At 47.5% G+C, this 15,533-nt stretch overlaps 1 protein-coding gene across 1 annotated transcript; it reads right to left on the reverse strand.

The window, feature by feature from the left end:
• Positions 1-13,628: 13,628 nt before the first annotated feature.
• On the reverse strand, positions 13,629-15,254 carry LOC126521967 (endothelin-converting enzyme 1-like). The gene has a single exon (XM_050170727.3). It carries the CDS (start codon positions 15,252-15,254, stop codon positions 13,629-13,631), a length of 1,626 nt encoding a protein of 541 aa, XP_050026684.3.
• Between the last annotated feature and the right edge of the window lie 279 nt (positions 15,255-15,533).

Below are 15,533 nucleotides of genomic sequence, written 5' to 3' on the forward strand. Positions count from 1 at the left end.
AGACATACAAAGTATATTTTTCTTGTCTCTATTCCATTCAGAAGCTAATTCTGTCTGTGAAAAATTTTGTCTTATTGCATCTCTTAAACTTTCGGCATCAATAAAAGCGCGCACCCATGAAGAGCAGACTAAAATTCAAAAACATGCTTTGTGACTGTGGTTGTGACCACAAATGTGAACGCTAAGCCTTACCTCACAAGCATACTTTAGCAACAGAAATCCAACTAAGCCATCCACTTGAGAAATTTGGTTGACGGAAATCCTTATTCTAAAGAAGGCAAAAATGGCAGAATGGAATCCACCGCATGACCACGTACAGGTGCCACAAACAAAACACTCAGAGGCCTGTGTTACGGTATTTCTTCATCACACTTTGCGCACATTTCTTGCAGGGTAGGTTCAATCATAAGTGCCCCAACATGTATGCAGCACGTCTTGAATGTGAATAATTTTCGATGGGTAATTCCGACCTCGCTGCGTTATCTTGGTGTGCATACGAACAATTCAGGCGCTTCGTGTGTTGTACACACAGTGCCTTGAAATGGTTATTTGCGTGCTGTTTTATTCCTCCTGTCCGTTCATTTCGTTGTATAGATCCACTAGGCGGCGAGTACTCAAAAGTTACCGTACTGCTACATCTGCGGACTCTAACACCAATGACTCTACGTTGAGTACTGTGCTTTCTCCAGCAAGTCGCTGTAACGACACGGCGCGCAGCTGTCCAGAGCTGACCGTTCGCTGTCACGCCTGCAGAACGTGGGGCGTGATACGCCCCCTTGAGATACGGATGACCCTTCGTTTCTGTTGACAGACATACACAGCTCAAACACAGAAGAGAAAGAAAAAAAATGCAGGAAACTGTCGCTCCGCGTTCCTGCATATGACAACAGCGAGTGGCCGCTTCACAGCCGTTTGTGGGGAATGCGCCTGGCGCGCTCCCTGCTGCCCAAGAAGTGAACTACAAGTAGCCAGTTCACTATAGAGCTGTCTTCACGTCTGTTCGCCGACAGAGGGCAGGCCGCGCGGGTCTGCTATACTTCATTGTGCCATTGACGCTCCTCTTTTCCCTCTTTTGCCTCTTCTGAACGAGAAAGCTCTCCCCCGTCGCGGTTAAACCTAGTTTTAACGGGGGGAACCTAGAAAGGCACTCGCATGACTTCTTCCGCGAGGGAAAAAAGAAAAAGATAAATAGGACACGACGCCGGCTTGGCCTCTTCATAGAAGCGGCGTTGACATTCCCCTACCGTTTCGTGCTTTTCATCTTTAGCGCTTCGTTCGAACGCTCGCGTTCTTCACCGCATCCATCCGTGCCTCTCGATATAGTACACCTCTTGCGGCGATCGCTTCCGCGCGCCCACTGCTCGCTCCCTCCCATTTCCGAATTCACAATTAGAGGGCGTGACCCGAAACGCCGGTAGACCACTTAGCTTCGGTTTGTTCCCTGAGGACTCGTTTCAAAAAACCGCCGCCGTCGTTTTCCGACCGTTCATTGAGAGAGGAAGTGGCCCCGAGAAGCACTCCCCCGGGACACTCGGGGACTTTGTAATGTCTCTCTCCCTTGCTGTCGCTTGAGCCTCACTTTTTTGAGTAGCGGTCTGCCATGTGGGCCAGCTCATGCGTGGAGAGAAACAAATTTCAAGGAAAAAACATAAAAAGGAAAGGAAACAAGGATAGGAAGAAAGAAAGGGAGACAGATCCCGGTGGTAGTGAGTGGTGGTGGGTGAAGGGGGACTTCACTACGGACTGTCGGGACAATTCGTCGCTAACGAAGGGGAGGTTTGCGAAGAGTGCCTCCAATCCGCCCCCCTTTTTCCAACGAGCGTCCGTATGAAATCAGGCGTTTTCAGTTCTGTGTTTCTTTTCTTCCGTGACGTCGCGTGTGACTTTGCAATTTCTCGTTGGCTGCGCAACCCACGTTCCTTATCTGCATACGCATCGCTGTATGTTTTTGTCTTAATTTTTAGCCGTCCTTTAGCTAAACGCTGGACCGCCGCTTCGTTATCGGCGTGACGACGGTATCGAGCTGATGTCCGCGCTCGGTTGTGCGCCGCGCTTTTCGAGGCTTCGCGAACGGAAAGAGAGGAGCGCGTTCTTTTCCATTGTTATGCGAATATGAGCGACTGCGTCTCTTCGCTACGGCTTTTGTGCGGTTTCTATATGCAGGGACATATATGGCCGCGGCCTGCTGTCGCAGGTCTGTCTGCTCACGTCAAACCCTGTCACTCGGCGGTTGCTATGGGTAGCTCGGGTTGCGAGGCCGGCGCGAGTCACATGGGAACCATCGCCGTTGAATGCACCAACTGCGCTGCACTTAGAAATTAGAACGCCACTCCGTGATTGCTTGTCTCCGTGTGCGCGGTACTATTGTTCTAAAAGAAAAAGGCGCGAGGGTAATGAAGGTGTGGGAAAGGATAATTGCATAATGCATTTTCAGTGGCAATTCGGAAGCCATTTGGCACAAATCGCCTTGAGCTGCGGATCGTCCGTTTGGAAGTTTAAAAGGCTTGACGGTTCTCGCTTGCAGTCTGGCGCTAGACGGACATTGACGAGACATAAATGAACAAAACGATTGAATTTATGAATGCACAAACCATGTCATTGTTGTAAAGGATGACTAGCGTCGATGGATAAGGAAATGGACGAGGCGGGTAGTATCAGTCCTTGAAATGCAATCAAAATTTTGGAAATATGCAAAGAAGGACGAGGTTCCACACGTCTCACACATCTTTATAGGCGTCTCATTCCGGGAGTCCTTTCATCAACTGCGTTTTCTTTTGAAAGTTACTTTGAATTCACACAACACAATGCTTCTTCGATCAAACATAAACGAAATCGCACACTTTATAAAACACATTTATTTAGATCAAGGTTTCGCTCTTGCTTGCCCACCGACGATCTTCTATGTTTCCAAGAAGGGCGCTCCTCCTCGCGGCACGCACTCACGTGCCCTGACTGATGATGGAACGTGGGGAAGTTTAGAAGCACTTTGATGAGCGTTTGGTCCAATAATTCATATTCTTTCTTTTAGATACTGTACTCAATGCCTTAACCCCCTGGGTTTGCCGGATTAATTCTTCAAAATAAGACTCGGAGAACTATTGACATATCGGTATTCCACGATCATATCCTCTGTAACATTAGAAGCTGACGTAGCGAATCCATTACTATTCTGCTTCGGTGGGTGCTTAATGAAGCCACGCGTTGCTTATCGTCTAAAGCAGGAACGGCTACCTGCGCGCGCATATATATATATATATATATATATATATATATATATATATATATATATATATATATGTGTGTGTGTGTGTGTGTGTGTGTGTGTGTGTGTGTGTGTGTGTGTGTGTGTGTGTGTGTGCCTCTGCAGAACTATAGCTCCGTCGAGCTTCTCAATAAACCACAGTGGAAACCTGGCCCAGATGCGAGGTTCATATATGGAATAGAAGTACAGAACAGCGGTGCAGAATACGCGATATCCAGCGTGCTACTTCACTTCCGGAAATCGCCGGTCCCGTCACTCAAACGGCGCGGTGTTTCGCGCACGCAGATAAAAAGTTCACGCCAGAGTCCAGCTGGGAGTCAGTCCCTCTCGAGCCGATAGCAGACCCGATCAGGTGCCGGCCGAATAAATGCTGCGTTCCCCTCAAGCCGGCCCACCCTTGACCAAAAGCGTCCGGGACCGCTAGCTGATAAAGTGTGTGTGTTTGGGGGGGGGGGGGGGTGGCACTGTGCAGTATGAGTGACAGACCGCGAGTCACCTCGCCTTTCAAAGTCGAGGTGGTCAACTCGCCTTTGCGGAAACGCGTCATAGTTTATCGCATGTGTTTGTTGGGGTTGCGTTTTTACTTGGCCTCTGTCATCTACTCTCAACATCGAGAGTGCGATTGCAAAGCACACAGAGTCTAATTTAAGGTCCTTCGTTTATGAGTCCTATACTTTGTTGCACTTCGGAGGGTAAAAATTGAGTGGGATGTTAAAACAATGCTGGGGAGAAATCAAGGGTTTTGTTGTCCCGCACGAAAATCGGGGAGAAAGCGGAGGCATCGTTGTGTGATAGCCGAAAGAAAGTTCGGGATATTTCTGGTCACATTTAGAAACAAACAACACAAGCAATGGTCTCCTTTTTTTACACATATGTTCTTTCTGAACAAGCGAAATCACTCACAGGAAGATGTATTTGCGAAGAGAGCTAGCTGTTCCACGTTATCATACGTTAATAATACATTTAAAAGAAACCACATTAACGAAAACAACAAATAGAGACGAATTTGGGTATCCATTCTTTGTTCTTTGCACGTTTTTAACAATGAAAAAAAAAAGAAACCACGAACTGTAGTGTACAAGGGCATGATTCGCAGGAGTTGTACTGCTTTTTCTCATCTTACGAGCCCTTGTTGGTGTACATTATTTATTTATTTATTTATTTATTTATTTATTTATTTATTTATTTATTTATTTATTTATAACGACCTAAGAGGCCTACGAAGAGGCATAACGTGAAGGGGGCATATGATACAGTTTATCACAACATACAATCGGAAAAAAAGATATCGATGCATAAAGGGATTCAAACATTGGCACAAAACGATGAAATGTACATCTGTACACAAAGATGTCAAAAACAAAGAAAAAAAGAATTAAAAGATAGGCATTGCATAAAAACAACAACAGAAAACAAACATATGGTATAACGCATGCCAATACATCGAAAATGTAAAAATAATGGGATTGATAAGTACCCGTGTACTAACTAAACCCTACGCACAGTGTGGGGAGAAATGCTTGACCAAATTACTGCAAAATGCATCATGATTTCTGAGCGAAGCAATGCTACCCGGAAGGCTGTTCCAGAGACGGATAGCGCGAGGCAGTGGTGAAAAGTTAAACGCTGGTGTCGCTCCATATACGCGGACATAGCTGAAATTATTGTGCAATCTGCGCGATGTGAAGACGTGGTGTTTGTTTCGAGTATGGCAGGGATAATCCGTCAGAGTGAATGAATTTATAGAATAATGACGGCAATGCAATATCACGGCGAGTGCTCAACGACTGCAACGGTAGTTCAGTTTTGCTCTGCGTTGTTTGCTAGACTGGGCGCTGTAATTACGAGTTATGAAACGACTTGTCCTATTCTGAATGATTGCCAACGCTTCAATTAGGTAATGCTGGTGTGCAGGCCAAATGGGAGACGCGTACTCAAGCTGTAGTCGCACGAACGTTAGGTAAGCCATTTTGCGCAAGGCAGATGGAACAATGCGCAAGTTCCAGCGCAAAAAATCTAATGATTTGGATGCATTGGCACAGGCACACGTAATGTGCTCAGACCATGATAGGTTAGGTGTAAGGTGCACGCCAAGATGCTTATATTGTGTAGTCGGGGATGTAATACTGTTGTTAATGTGGTAGATAAACTGCGAATCAACAGTTTTACGTGTGAAAGTCATTGTTTTACATTTGGACACGTTTAGTGTCATGAGCCACGTAGTACACCACTGGTTCACTATCTCTAGGTCCCGTTGCAGCGCTATATGATCATCATTATTAGTTATTGGACGGTAGACTATGCAATCATCGACAAATATTTGTATGCAAGACGATATGTTGTTAGGCAGATCATTTATATAGATGAGAAACAACAGAGGCCTAAGGACGCTTCCTTGTGGCACACCAGAAGTAACGCTAGACTTGGGGGAATCGAAGTCATTAACAGAAGTTAATTGCTCTCGATTAGATAGAAAGTTACGTAGCCATGACAATGTACAGAAGTCTAATTTTAGCGCAGATAATTTTGATATGAGGCGGCAATGTGCAAAACTATCCAACGCGTTGGGAAAGTATGCAAAGGGAGCATTTCTACGTCCATCCTAGACATGTCGGGCTTTAATACTTGTCTGTTGTCGTCCTTTTTTACTGGTTCCAAATATACGTGCTTGCAACTACAGTAATGGAACACCAACTAGACGATTCAGCTACCACTGCCTGAATGTGACGTATACCAGCACACTGAAAAGACGCACTGAAAAGAAGTTTACTCAACTATAGTTGAGTAAACGCCTTTTCAAAATCACAGCTACCTTTCGCAATGCCAAACAACGTCAGAGCTACAATAATCGGCTTTCTAGCACTTTACCGCCGTTTAAATGTATGCGACGTGCGGGAACTGCGATGCAATGCGCTATTGTCTTGTCTTCTTGTCTTATTCACGTAAACGTGACCACTAAAAAACAACCTCTCTCTCTCTATATATATATATATAAATATATATATATATATACTGAACATATAATTTTTTTTATATGTGTCTCTTTTAGCTTGTGTGTTAAACGAAAACGAGGCATATACCACATTCATGTCGTGTGTCCCAGCTGAGGTCCAAGCTGTCCACCGAAAAAAAAAAAAATTTAGAAACTGCCGGACCGTTCTTCTTAACAAACTTTATTTTCTTCTTTAAGAAACACGCTGCTTGGTACGACATTAACAGCGTAGTTCATAAAATGGTATCATGCACCGTGTTCTTTCAAATATTTTTTTTCTGTGAACCGCTTGGCTAACGTTAGCTATGACATCCTAGTTATTGATAACATTATTAATATCGTAAATCTTGACGACTTGCGCACAGAAGGTGAGCAGCGTTGATGAATTTTGTAAAACATGAATTTGTTATTATCCTGTACGAAACAGCAAACTTCGGCGAGAAATATAGTTTAACCCAACTTTCATAAACCTTGTACGGGGTGCAAAAATCGGGAATTATCTGTTTTTACCAGAAAGCGAAGGAACTTGTATATAACTTTGAGCATTTCGGATTGCCATTGCATTGAAATAAAGAGCTTGAATACGCGTCAGTAGCACCATTTGCTATATTTACCATATCTGATTATCAGTTATAATTGGTGAACCATTAGACACCGGTTAAATTATGCTTCTTTATTCGAACCTGTCTCCATCTCCTAAGTGAAATACAGTAATGCAGCTTTTGTATTTTCGAACATGGTTAGACGGCCTCGGGCAATTTGCAGTTTCGACCATCAGGCCAAGGTACCATCATCATTTTTGCATAAAACGCAAGTGACGTCGCTGCGAAGCACCGAAAACTAGAGTTACTGTATATGCTACCAATGCTACTTTTGGTAGCATATACAGTAACTCTGCGAAAGACAATCCTCACTACAGAAGCGGGCGATTCGTAATAAAAAAGCTTTATTGGCCTCATCTATTTTGTTTTACTTGACAGTGTGCTGGCTACGCTGCCCACTTTGAAAAAGTGAAAGGGGAGAGGTGGTGGCAAAGGGCATACTTGGTCCCCTTACTTTTGGCTGTTGGCTGTGGGTAAGGCAAATGCCCCCCTGACGCCCCCTCCCTTCCACCCTCCTCCACTCGGTATTACACTTATGTCCCTGCGTAACCTCCCCACACACGCGCACATATATTTGCGAAATCCATTTCATGACATCACGTGTCAATAAATTTGAATGGTGCTTCGGAACGTTGCCTAATTGAGTTTCTGTGCCGCGAGATATCAAGAAGCGCAGAACGATCGCCCTATTTGCGCCGCGGTGCGCTCCATCGCCTTCAGATGGCGCCACGGGCATCACGCCGTTGTCTCCGTTCCCGTATGTCCGTGCGCACGTAGACTTCGAGTTGGCCGAGGCGCCGGGGGGCAAATTTCGAAGACCACGGAAGCGTCCTAAAGTGATTAGGTTGAGCAATCGTTGATGACACCTTGCAGGTTGCTACTGCGTAGAGAAAGAAACAAATAAAAAAAGAAAGCTGCAGTTATTTGTTGTTTTCGTGAAATTTTTTTCGTGAGCTTGATAGTGCAGGCTGTCGTCCTGTATATACGTTGTGCCTGCCGAGTATAACAAGACGTACTTAACCATGCGTTCTTTGCTGTTAGATTTTATTACGAACGAGGCTTTACAGGGACAATAAAGAGAAACAAATATTTCAGCTGTGTTTGTAAACTGCCCTTCCAAAATACCACGAACATCACTATGACCGCGAGAAGGCGCTTGGTAAGCCAGAAAAGACGCAAAAAGTAAAGAATGGTGGCCACGCTGTCTGAAATTTCCACACAAGCTAGCCGTGACGTCTGAATTTTGACGTCGCATCGTCGAGCAGAGTTTAAATTTTTATGGGTAAAGATGAATTACATTAGCATTCTAAAAGAGCCAAACATTGAACTTAGGCAGTTTTAAGAATGTTCACTAAATCACAATGGCTGAAATGCAAAAAAAAGAGGGGAATACAGAGCAAATACATTGTCATCCTTGACGTCACTATCACGAATTGGCCCTGGGGTTCCGGCGCAAAATTTGACTATCATTAGAAAGTTTTAGATATTGCATGCCCAAAGCTAGGGTACACAAACCACTGACATTAAGAAAAAACGCAATGAAAATACAAAAGAACCCAAAGGGCCTACAAATGAGTTCGGGTTTTTGCGTGCGCAATGACGCTTAGGTAAGTTACTTCTAAAGCTTGCTAATTTCTCTTATAACATTATAATCTATCACCGCGAAATTAATGAAAGTATAGTTTTTACACAATACTTTATCGATTTAAGTCGATTGAGATTTTCTCTTTAGTGTCCCTTAAGGAGGAGCCGAACCGTCTTTAACCCACTAAGGACAGCAGAAAAAAAAGACAACAACAACAACAACAACAAAAACAAGAACTTGCAATACAGATGGAATTTTATTCCACGTGCAAATGACTTCGATGATCATGTAAATCATTTGACGTTAGGATGGAAAACTGGGCGTGTTAGTTTAGCATATTCTGAGTTGAAAGGCTCTTAGACGACGACACACGTAAGAGAGATACACGCACAAGGCTTGTGTGTATCTCTCTTATCTGTGTTGTCGTCTACGCGCTGTTGGGGTCTAGGTGCTGACGCCCGTCATTGCAAATGGGTCGCAAGCCCCAAGGGTAGCGTTGGCCTGGCGGCCTGGGGCACTGGAAGCATCCGAAGGTCCCGGCAAAGCAAGAGTAGACTGGTAACAGAACAACTTGTTTATTCTAACATAGCAAAAGAGCGGCCGGTCAGGTCGACCGAAGTGGAGAGACGGGAGAGCACGTAACTCAACAGTACAAATCGGAGCCTCTCTCCTGGCGTCCGGGGGCAGCTGCTCTTATACTCTCGGCGTCGCGGGCCAGAAGGAAGGTCACGGGATGAGCCCACGCGACGGCGGAGCATGAGCCCACGACGGCGCGCACGGTCGAGCCGAGAGACATGGTGAGCCGAGTGTAGTGACGCATCGCCAACCCGCCGACGGACAGACCTCCTGGCACCTCACTTGGGGAGCTCCGCTCCCCGGCTGCCGCGCTTTGACAAGCGTGGGCACACACACACACACGCACATACGAAGACACGTGGCACTGAAACACGCCTGGACACGCTTGGCGGGGAGGCGTTGCGGCGGCGTCGAACGGCCCAAAATGTCCGCCGCTTTGAACGAAGCCCCGGCGTCCGTTGCATCCGCGCCGGCATTACCGCGCGTTGTAGGCGAAACGTAACAGCGCCTTTCAACTCAGGAATGTAAAGCAAGACCATGCGAAGATGTTCTACCAGAATGGTAAACTTTACTAGGAAATAATTCCTTTTTTTTTACATTGTAACAAAAGTGGACTTCTCTGCGCACAAGTTAGTGTACTCCCCTAACATCACGTTCCAACCATTCTGATCAATATATAAAGCAAGACAACGCAAAAAGATTTTGTCAGAACGGTGGAGTTTACTAAGAAGAAGAGTTTCCACAGAGATGGGTGTCACTGCACACAAGTGAGTCTACGTTTCTAACTTCACTCTTCAACCGCTCATTGCGCCACCTGATGTTATTTACGACAAGCACAAAATAAAGCCCCCCACCTGAAAGAAGCGAAGAGTGGCACAGAGGCTCAGATCGTCTTCAGGCATCTACGAAAGACCAAAAAAGTCTTGCTCGAGCTGCTCTCGTCCCGTCTCTTTTGCTGGTTTGTGCTGGACGCCAGTCGCGTTTCCGCCCTTAAAGGGCTAAGAAAGCTAATAAAAGACGTTCCCTGAAATGCGATGTGTTTTTGATTACTATGAATGTCATGTACGTACGATGCGGACCCTTTCCGTCTCTACCGCGGACAAGTGCATGGGAGAGCTCCCGCAGAGGCTCACTACTCGCCGACCAGCAATGGGCCGTCCAGCAGGCCCGCGAAGCGGCCGCCAGGTACTCCCTGTCGGTCCCTACGTGAGAGGCACCCGTTGCGCGCTAAGTGGGTTCTGCAGGACCACATCAAAGTTTTCCAGTCAAGTTTGTTGACTATGACACCTATAGCACCGGGAATAAGACGGAATTTTTGTTCGAGGCCACGTGTGTGCAGCAGCTGAACTGCTCAGCTCCAGAAGCTTGATGTGGGCGAGTTGGTTTAACTTGTTAAAGAGCGCTACAAGGACGAGGACTAAAAGCTGTCAGCTCCGATTTCAAGCTATATGACAATTTCAAACTGACTCGCGCTCTGCCTCCGTTGCACTCCTCTTCCCTTGGCCCACACAGGGCAGCATAGGTTGCCTCCCCGCCTCCCTTCCGTTCTGGTCACCGCCACCCGTACCTCCATCTCAATGAATCATGAGGTATCTCGTGGAGCTATAAAAGTTGAAGAATACCGGCTCGAGGAAGAAGAAGGCACGCACTACATTTTCTTTTTTTTCTTTTTTTCATCCGCTCCGATGTCTAGCCCACTGCCACAGAGGTCGCCTCGGGTCACGCTAAGAGGGTCGTACACCTTCGACGTGTGCAGTCGGCGTACTATGTGCGCCGCATGCCTCGCCACTGCTCGAGAAAGTGAGGAGGAAAGCTCGCGGAATGTTGGAAGCAAACAGAGAAAGTGGGGTTAGAAACAAAAGCGAAGACATCGTCCGCGCAGAGCGGCGGCGAGGAAATAGGTCTTCAACGATTGCATCGCATGCTCAACTGCCGGCCCCGATTTTTCAGCCGGATTAGCCCAAGTAAAGCTGTCACCCGGGTCCGGTTATGACAACCCGTCATATTTCTTCGGCTTCGCCGTGCGCGGTCTCTTGTTGCGAGTGGAGATATCGTTTAAGCTGAGCGGGGGGGCCAGGTAGGTAGGCAGGTTGGTAGGCCTTGGCCCTCGCCTTGCCCAGGATGGCATTTATATACTGCCAGCGGCCCAAGCGTCCCCAGTCATTAGTCTGGCTATACACTGTCGCCCTTTCCTGTAGCGACCCGGTGGCGATTGCCTGCCGACTGACTGACCGAGAGGGGGGTTGGGGGGGGGGGGGGGGTGGACTGGACGCGCGTTGAAAAGCGTTCGGCGCGCTCTGTAGAAGCGGCGAGCCAGATAGAGGACGACTCTTTTTGATGCCGGGTTCGCTTACCTCTTGCGTTTTCGAGACCGCGTTAATTTATTTCCGCGGACCGCGCGAGTCTTGCTCTGTGTTTCTCTCGGAGGCGTCCCTTAGTTCTGTGCAGTGAAGCGGAAATTACGTACCCCAACGTGCACGCGACAGTCGCCACGCTAGACAAGCTAGACGGATGCTTCGCTGCGAGAGTGTACGTTGCAAAATGTAGCAGCTGCTTGTCGAGACTTCTCACGGTGTCCGATGACGATGTGGTCACCGGTATAAAAGTAAGTACCCGGTTTAAGTGCACTAGTGTATGTGGAACCTTTCGGTTAGTTCGATGCCTAGAACATCTCATCGCGTCTACGTTTGAGAAGTATATTACGCAAATACGTAGCGGATAGTGTCGTTATTATTCTTGCCGTTGGGCTGATCCTAGACAAAAGTATTATATTAATTATTTGATTTAGTTTAGAGTCCCAGAGCAACACTTGCACATTGAGGAACGCGGTTGTGGGGTGTTCTGGATTAATTACACCATTTCGCGTGAAGCATAACCTGCAGGTTGCACCCCAACAGTAGACTGTGCAGCAGTCACATCACTCAACCTGACCTACACTTTTCTCTAATTAAAATATATCTCTCTCTCCCTTTTTCTCTCTCTGCGTTTCTTTAACTAAATCTATGTGTACGAGTGCATTTGCGTTTCGCTTCCTGCAGAATGCGCCACTGAAAGCTCTTCCAGTTACTGTTGAGAACACAAAGCATGCTGATGTCGACGTTTTAGAATGTCCCGACACTCGGGGAGCGAACTCACCATCCCGATGCTCAGGTGTTGTCGCTACTCTGTGCCCCGAATGATAACGCTTTTAGTTCGTAAGCCAAGCAAGGTACACCTTCCATTTTACCAGCTTCTGCGTCACGATACGACATCGACGAGTCTTACTGCGCACTAACGACCGTGTGAAACTTGGCCTCCTAATTTATCGGGTATATCGTCCGTGGTAGGCGCCTCCCTGCACGCAAGAAAACAAAAAAAGAAAGAAGAAGAAGAGAAAGATGTCGTTTATATTTCTTGCGGCGACGATCACGACGGCGAAGATAGGAATTCCTTGCGAGAGAAATTGGACTGAACGATCTAACAGTGCACGTGCCCGTCGGCGAGGAGAGTCCGGTTTCTCGCTCCAGTCTCGTAAGGACGACTCGATTAATATCTCCAGTACGTGCCGCGACGGGATGCTAATTGGCGGCGAAGGCGCTCGGACATCGGCCACTTTTTCACGAGCCAAAGAGGCCCGGTGTCGTCTGCCTCTGCACTGTCATTGTTACCGCGCCAGGCTCGGCAATGCGGAGCAGCGGTGCGAGTGAAAGTGCGCTCATGTAATTTGTGATGGCTGATGCTTTATCGCTAGATCAATGGACATAAAGACAATAAATTACTTGCGAGACAAACAGCGGTAAAAACGAGTCTAAACAAGAACACACAAGACAGTCCGCTGTCTTGCCTTCTTCTTTATCCCGTCTTTAGCGCTGTTTCCCGAGTCGTGTAACAACCAGCTGCCCCAATTTGCGTTAATGCAACTGTAAAGGAAGAACACGGACACAGACAATACACAACGCTTATTCCGGGGCCTTTGCCTTCGTGGCCTAGATGTATTGTAGAGGCCCACAAACAACGCATCTGTGAGCTTAACTTTCCTGTATAATTAAACTATTAACTTTTATAAAAAGAATATTTTTAGCCAGCCGAAAAAAAAAATCTAATTTGGCGAGCTTGGTTCATATACACATCACGCGGAAGTGGTCCATGAAATGCGACTAAACACTTTTTTTAACAACGGTTGAAGTCGTGTTCTTTGAAGTTAGCTTCTTTAGATATAATGAACTCGCGCCGTCGAAGTTACTTGGTTCATCGTCGTGTCGCGGTGGGGGCTTATAGCGTTCTAACAACTCTGGAAAGGGTGGCTGCAGGAACAATATTGTGAGCTTACGTGCAGTCACTGCAGCGAGATCATGTTAACTACTTAAATATCGCGTGAGGTTCACCATCTATAGGTTACGTCAAACGAACGTTGCGGAGAGAAGAGCGTTTGCAAAATTTTATATATAAGGTATGAAGCAAGCCATGACGTTCAAGAAAACAGTCTAAGAAAACGGGAGCGACCGAGGCCCCTCTAAGGATCTTCGCACAAATCGGATGAAGAAGCCTTATATACAACAACACTTAAATCTGATCGACAAATCGACCCACATGGCATAGAGAGAAATTAGCACACCGTGTAATCGAATGCGTTCAAAGTATACTACCGGAAAGCAGCCACGAGTCTCCCCCGTCATGCTTCTTTTCCGCGGCAAACAAGGTGCACTTCTTTTCGGGGTTCATGTACGAACCCACGGGACAGTGAAAGGCTTCCGCGAATGGTTTGAAGTTGCGAAGCGGGACGTTGCAATATTGCTCAGCGGAATAGTCAGTTCGAGGCGCGCACAGAATGTGGCAGTAAGTCATGAAGAAAACCTGGTCGCTGCTGTACTCTCCTAGGGTCTCCAACCTGTAGTCGTAGTTCCGCGAATCCCTCGACACGGCGACGTTGTACGACTCGAAAGTCGTCTCCAGACCGGAAATGTGAACGAAATATCCGTAAGACGGGAATCGGCTCGTAACGTTGCAGCGAAATTTCTCCTTGTACTCGGGCAACTCCTCGGTGAACACGGTAGCCCGCAGCTCTCCGTTCGCATCCAAAGATCTTCCGGTAGAGTCATACGTCTTCGACACTTCCTTGGCGTAAAGCGAACCCAGGCCTCCGTACGTCATTGCGAACATTTCTACGTCGTAGTAGACCGGAGGGTTAAGCGCTGCCAGTGCGATGTGGGCTTCGTTGAGGTGGTACTTGTACGCGACGACGTCGGACTCGACAGGGAATTGCTTCGTGTATACGTCTGCGTAGAGTGAGTTATTAACGAGTCGTCGCAGCGCAAGCGCGCTTTCAATCAGGTTAGCCGCAAACGGCTTGTCCATGTCAGGAAAGATGCCGTACAGAGCTTCACTGGACTGTCTGTCAAAAAATTCATCGCCAGGCCAGAGTACCGTCTTAAGCGCTCGTACCTTCTGCAGTGTTGAACGCGTTGAATCATCGTCAATCCACGGAGCGTCTTCCACATTCAAAGCCCACGTAGTGCGTATGTGTTTAAGAAACGTGTCTACAGATTGCCGTCTCCACGAGGGAAACTTCCGCTGGAGGTACCACCGAACACTTAGCAGTCCCAAAGACGAGCTTGTGTGCGACAGACAATTGTGCTCGGTCAACCACGTCTTGTCCACTGTATCGCGCGCCTTATATTGCGTAACGATGACGCCGAGGTACGTCTCCAGGACAAGCCAGGAGAACACCTCCGAAAGAGTACTTAAACTTCTCGGCTTGAAGACGTTGCCGATATTCACCATTGCCGGCGTCTCGTACACGATAACTGGATCGCTCTTGTCGAATGTCAGTTCGGGTCTGAAGTGGGCATTGATAAAGTCAAGCCACACGCCTCTGGGAAGCCACCGCGTCAGGTCGTCCAAACCAGAAACAGCGCCTGCCACCTCATCCGACGCACTCGTTACAATGGTTCCAGAGGTGGCTGCGCGAAGGGCCGCCACGGTCTCATTCCACTGAAGCCATCTACTAGGACGTTGTGCATCGAGAAGCGTAACATGCTGGTCCACTAGAAACATGAAGTCCTCTCCATCAAGCAGCGCGCGCCACACACCAAGAACAGGCTTGAGGATGAGGACCCATTGGTTTCTACCGAGATGCACTGTGGCCTGCACGCTCAGTGGTCCCATTCGCCAGTTGATGGCCAGGTCGAGCAGAAGGTCCAACGGGTGCCGGTTCACCGCTTGTGCTTGCGATTGAGTTCGTGGCTGAATCATGCCCATGGATGAGGCCCATGTTTTTAACACATCCAAGTTTGACTGGACGTCTGCACCGGCATTGATGCATGATAAGAAGAACTTTCTCGCTTTCCCCGGCGCTGGTCTGTGGGATAGAAGCTCTGCGAAAGCGATGTGTTTAGCAGCCACGGCGAGGTCATCGATCCGTCGGTGGCTTTTTTCCGCCGCCCAAGAGCCGCAGACGAAAGAGTAAAAGTCATCGCAGGGGTGAACCGAAGTGTTCCACGCCATCTTGATAGCAGCGGCGTGACGTAAGCAATCTGC

Source organism: Dermacentor andersoni, chromosome 6 (genome assembly GCF_023375885.2).
Source record: "Dermacentor andersoni chromosome 6, qqDerAnde1_hic_scaffold, whole genome shotgun sequence".
NCBI classification, from domain to species: Eukaryota; Metazoa; Arthropoda; class Arachnida; order Ixodida; family Ixodidae; genus Dermacentor; species Dermacentor andersoni.

What these genes read in the sequence shown, in the direction of transcription:
- LOC126521967 (XM_050170727.3), bottom strand. Translation starts at nt 15,254, where the DNA reads ATGGGCATGATTCAGCCACGAACTCAATCGCAAGCACAAGCGGTGAAC.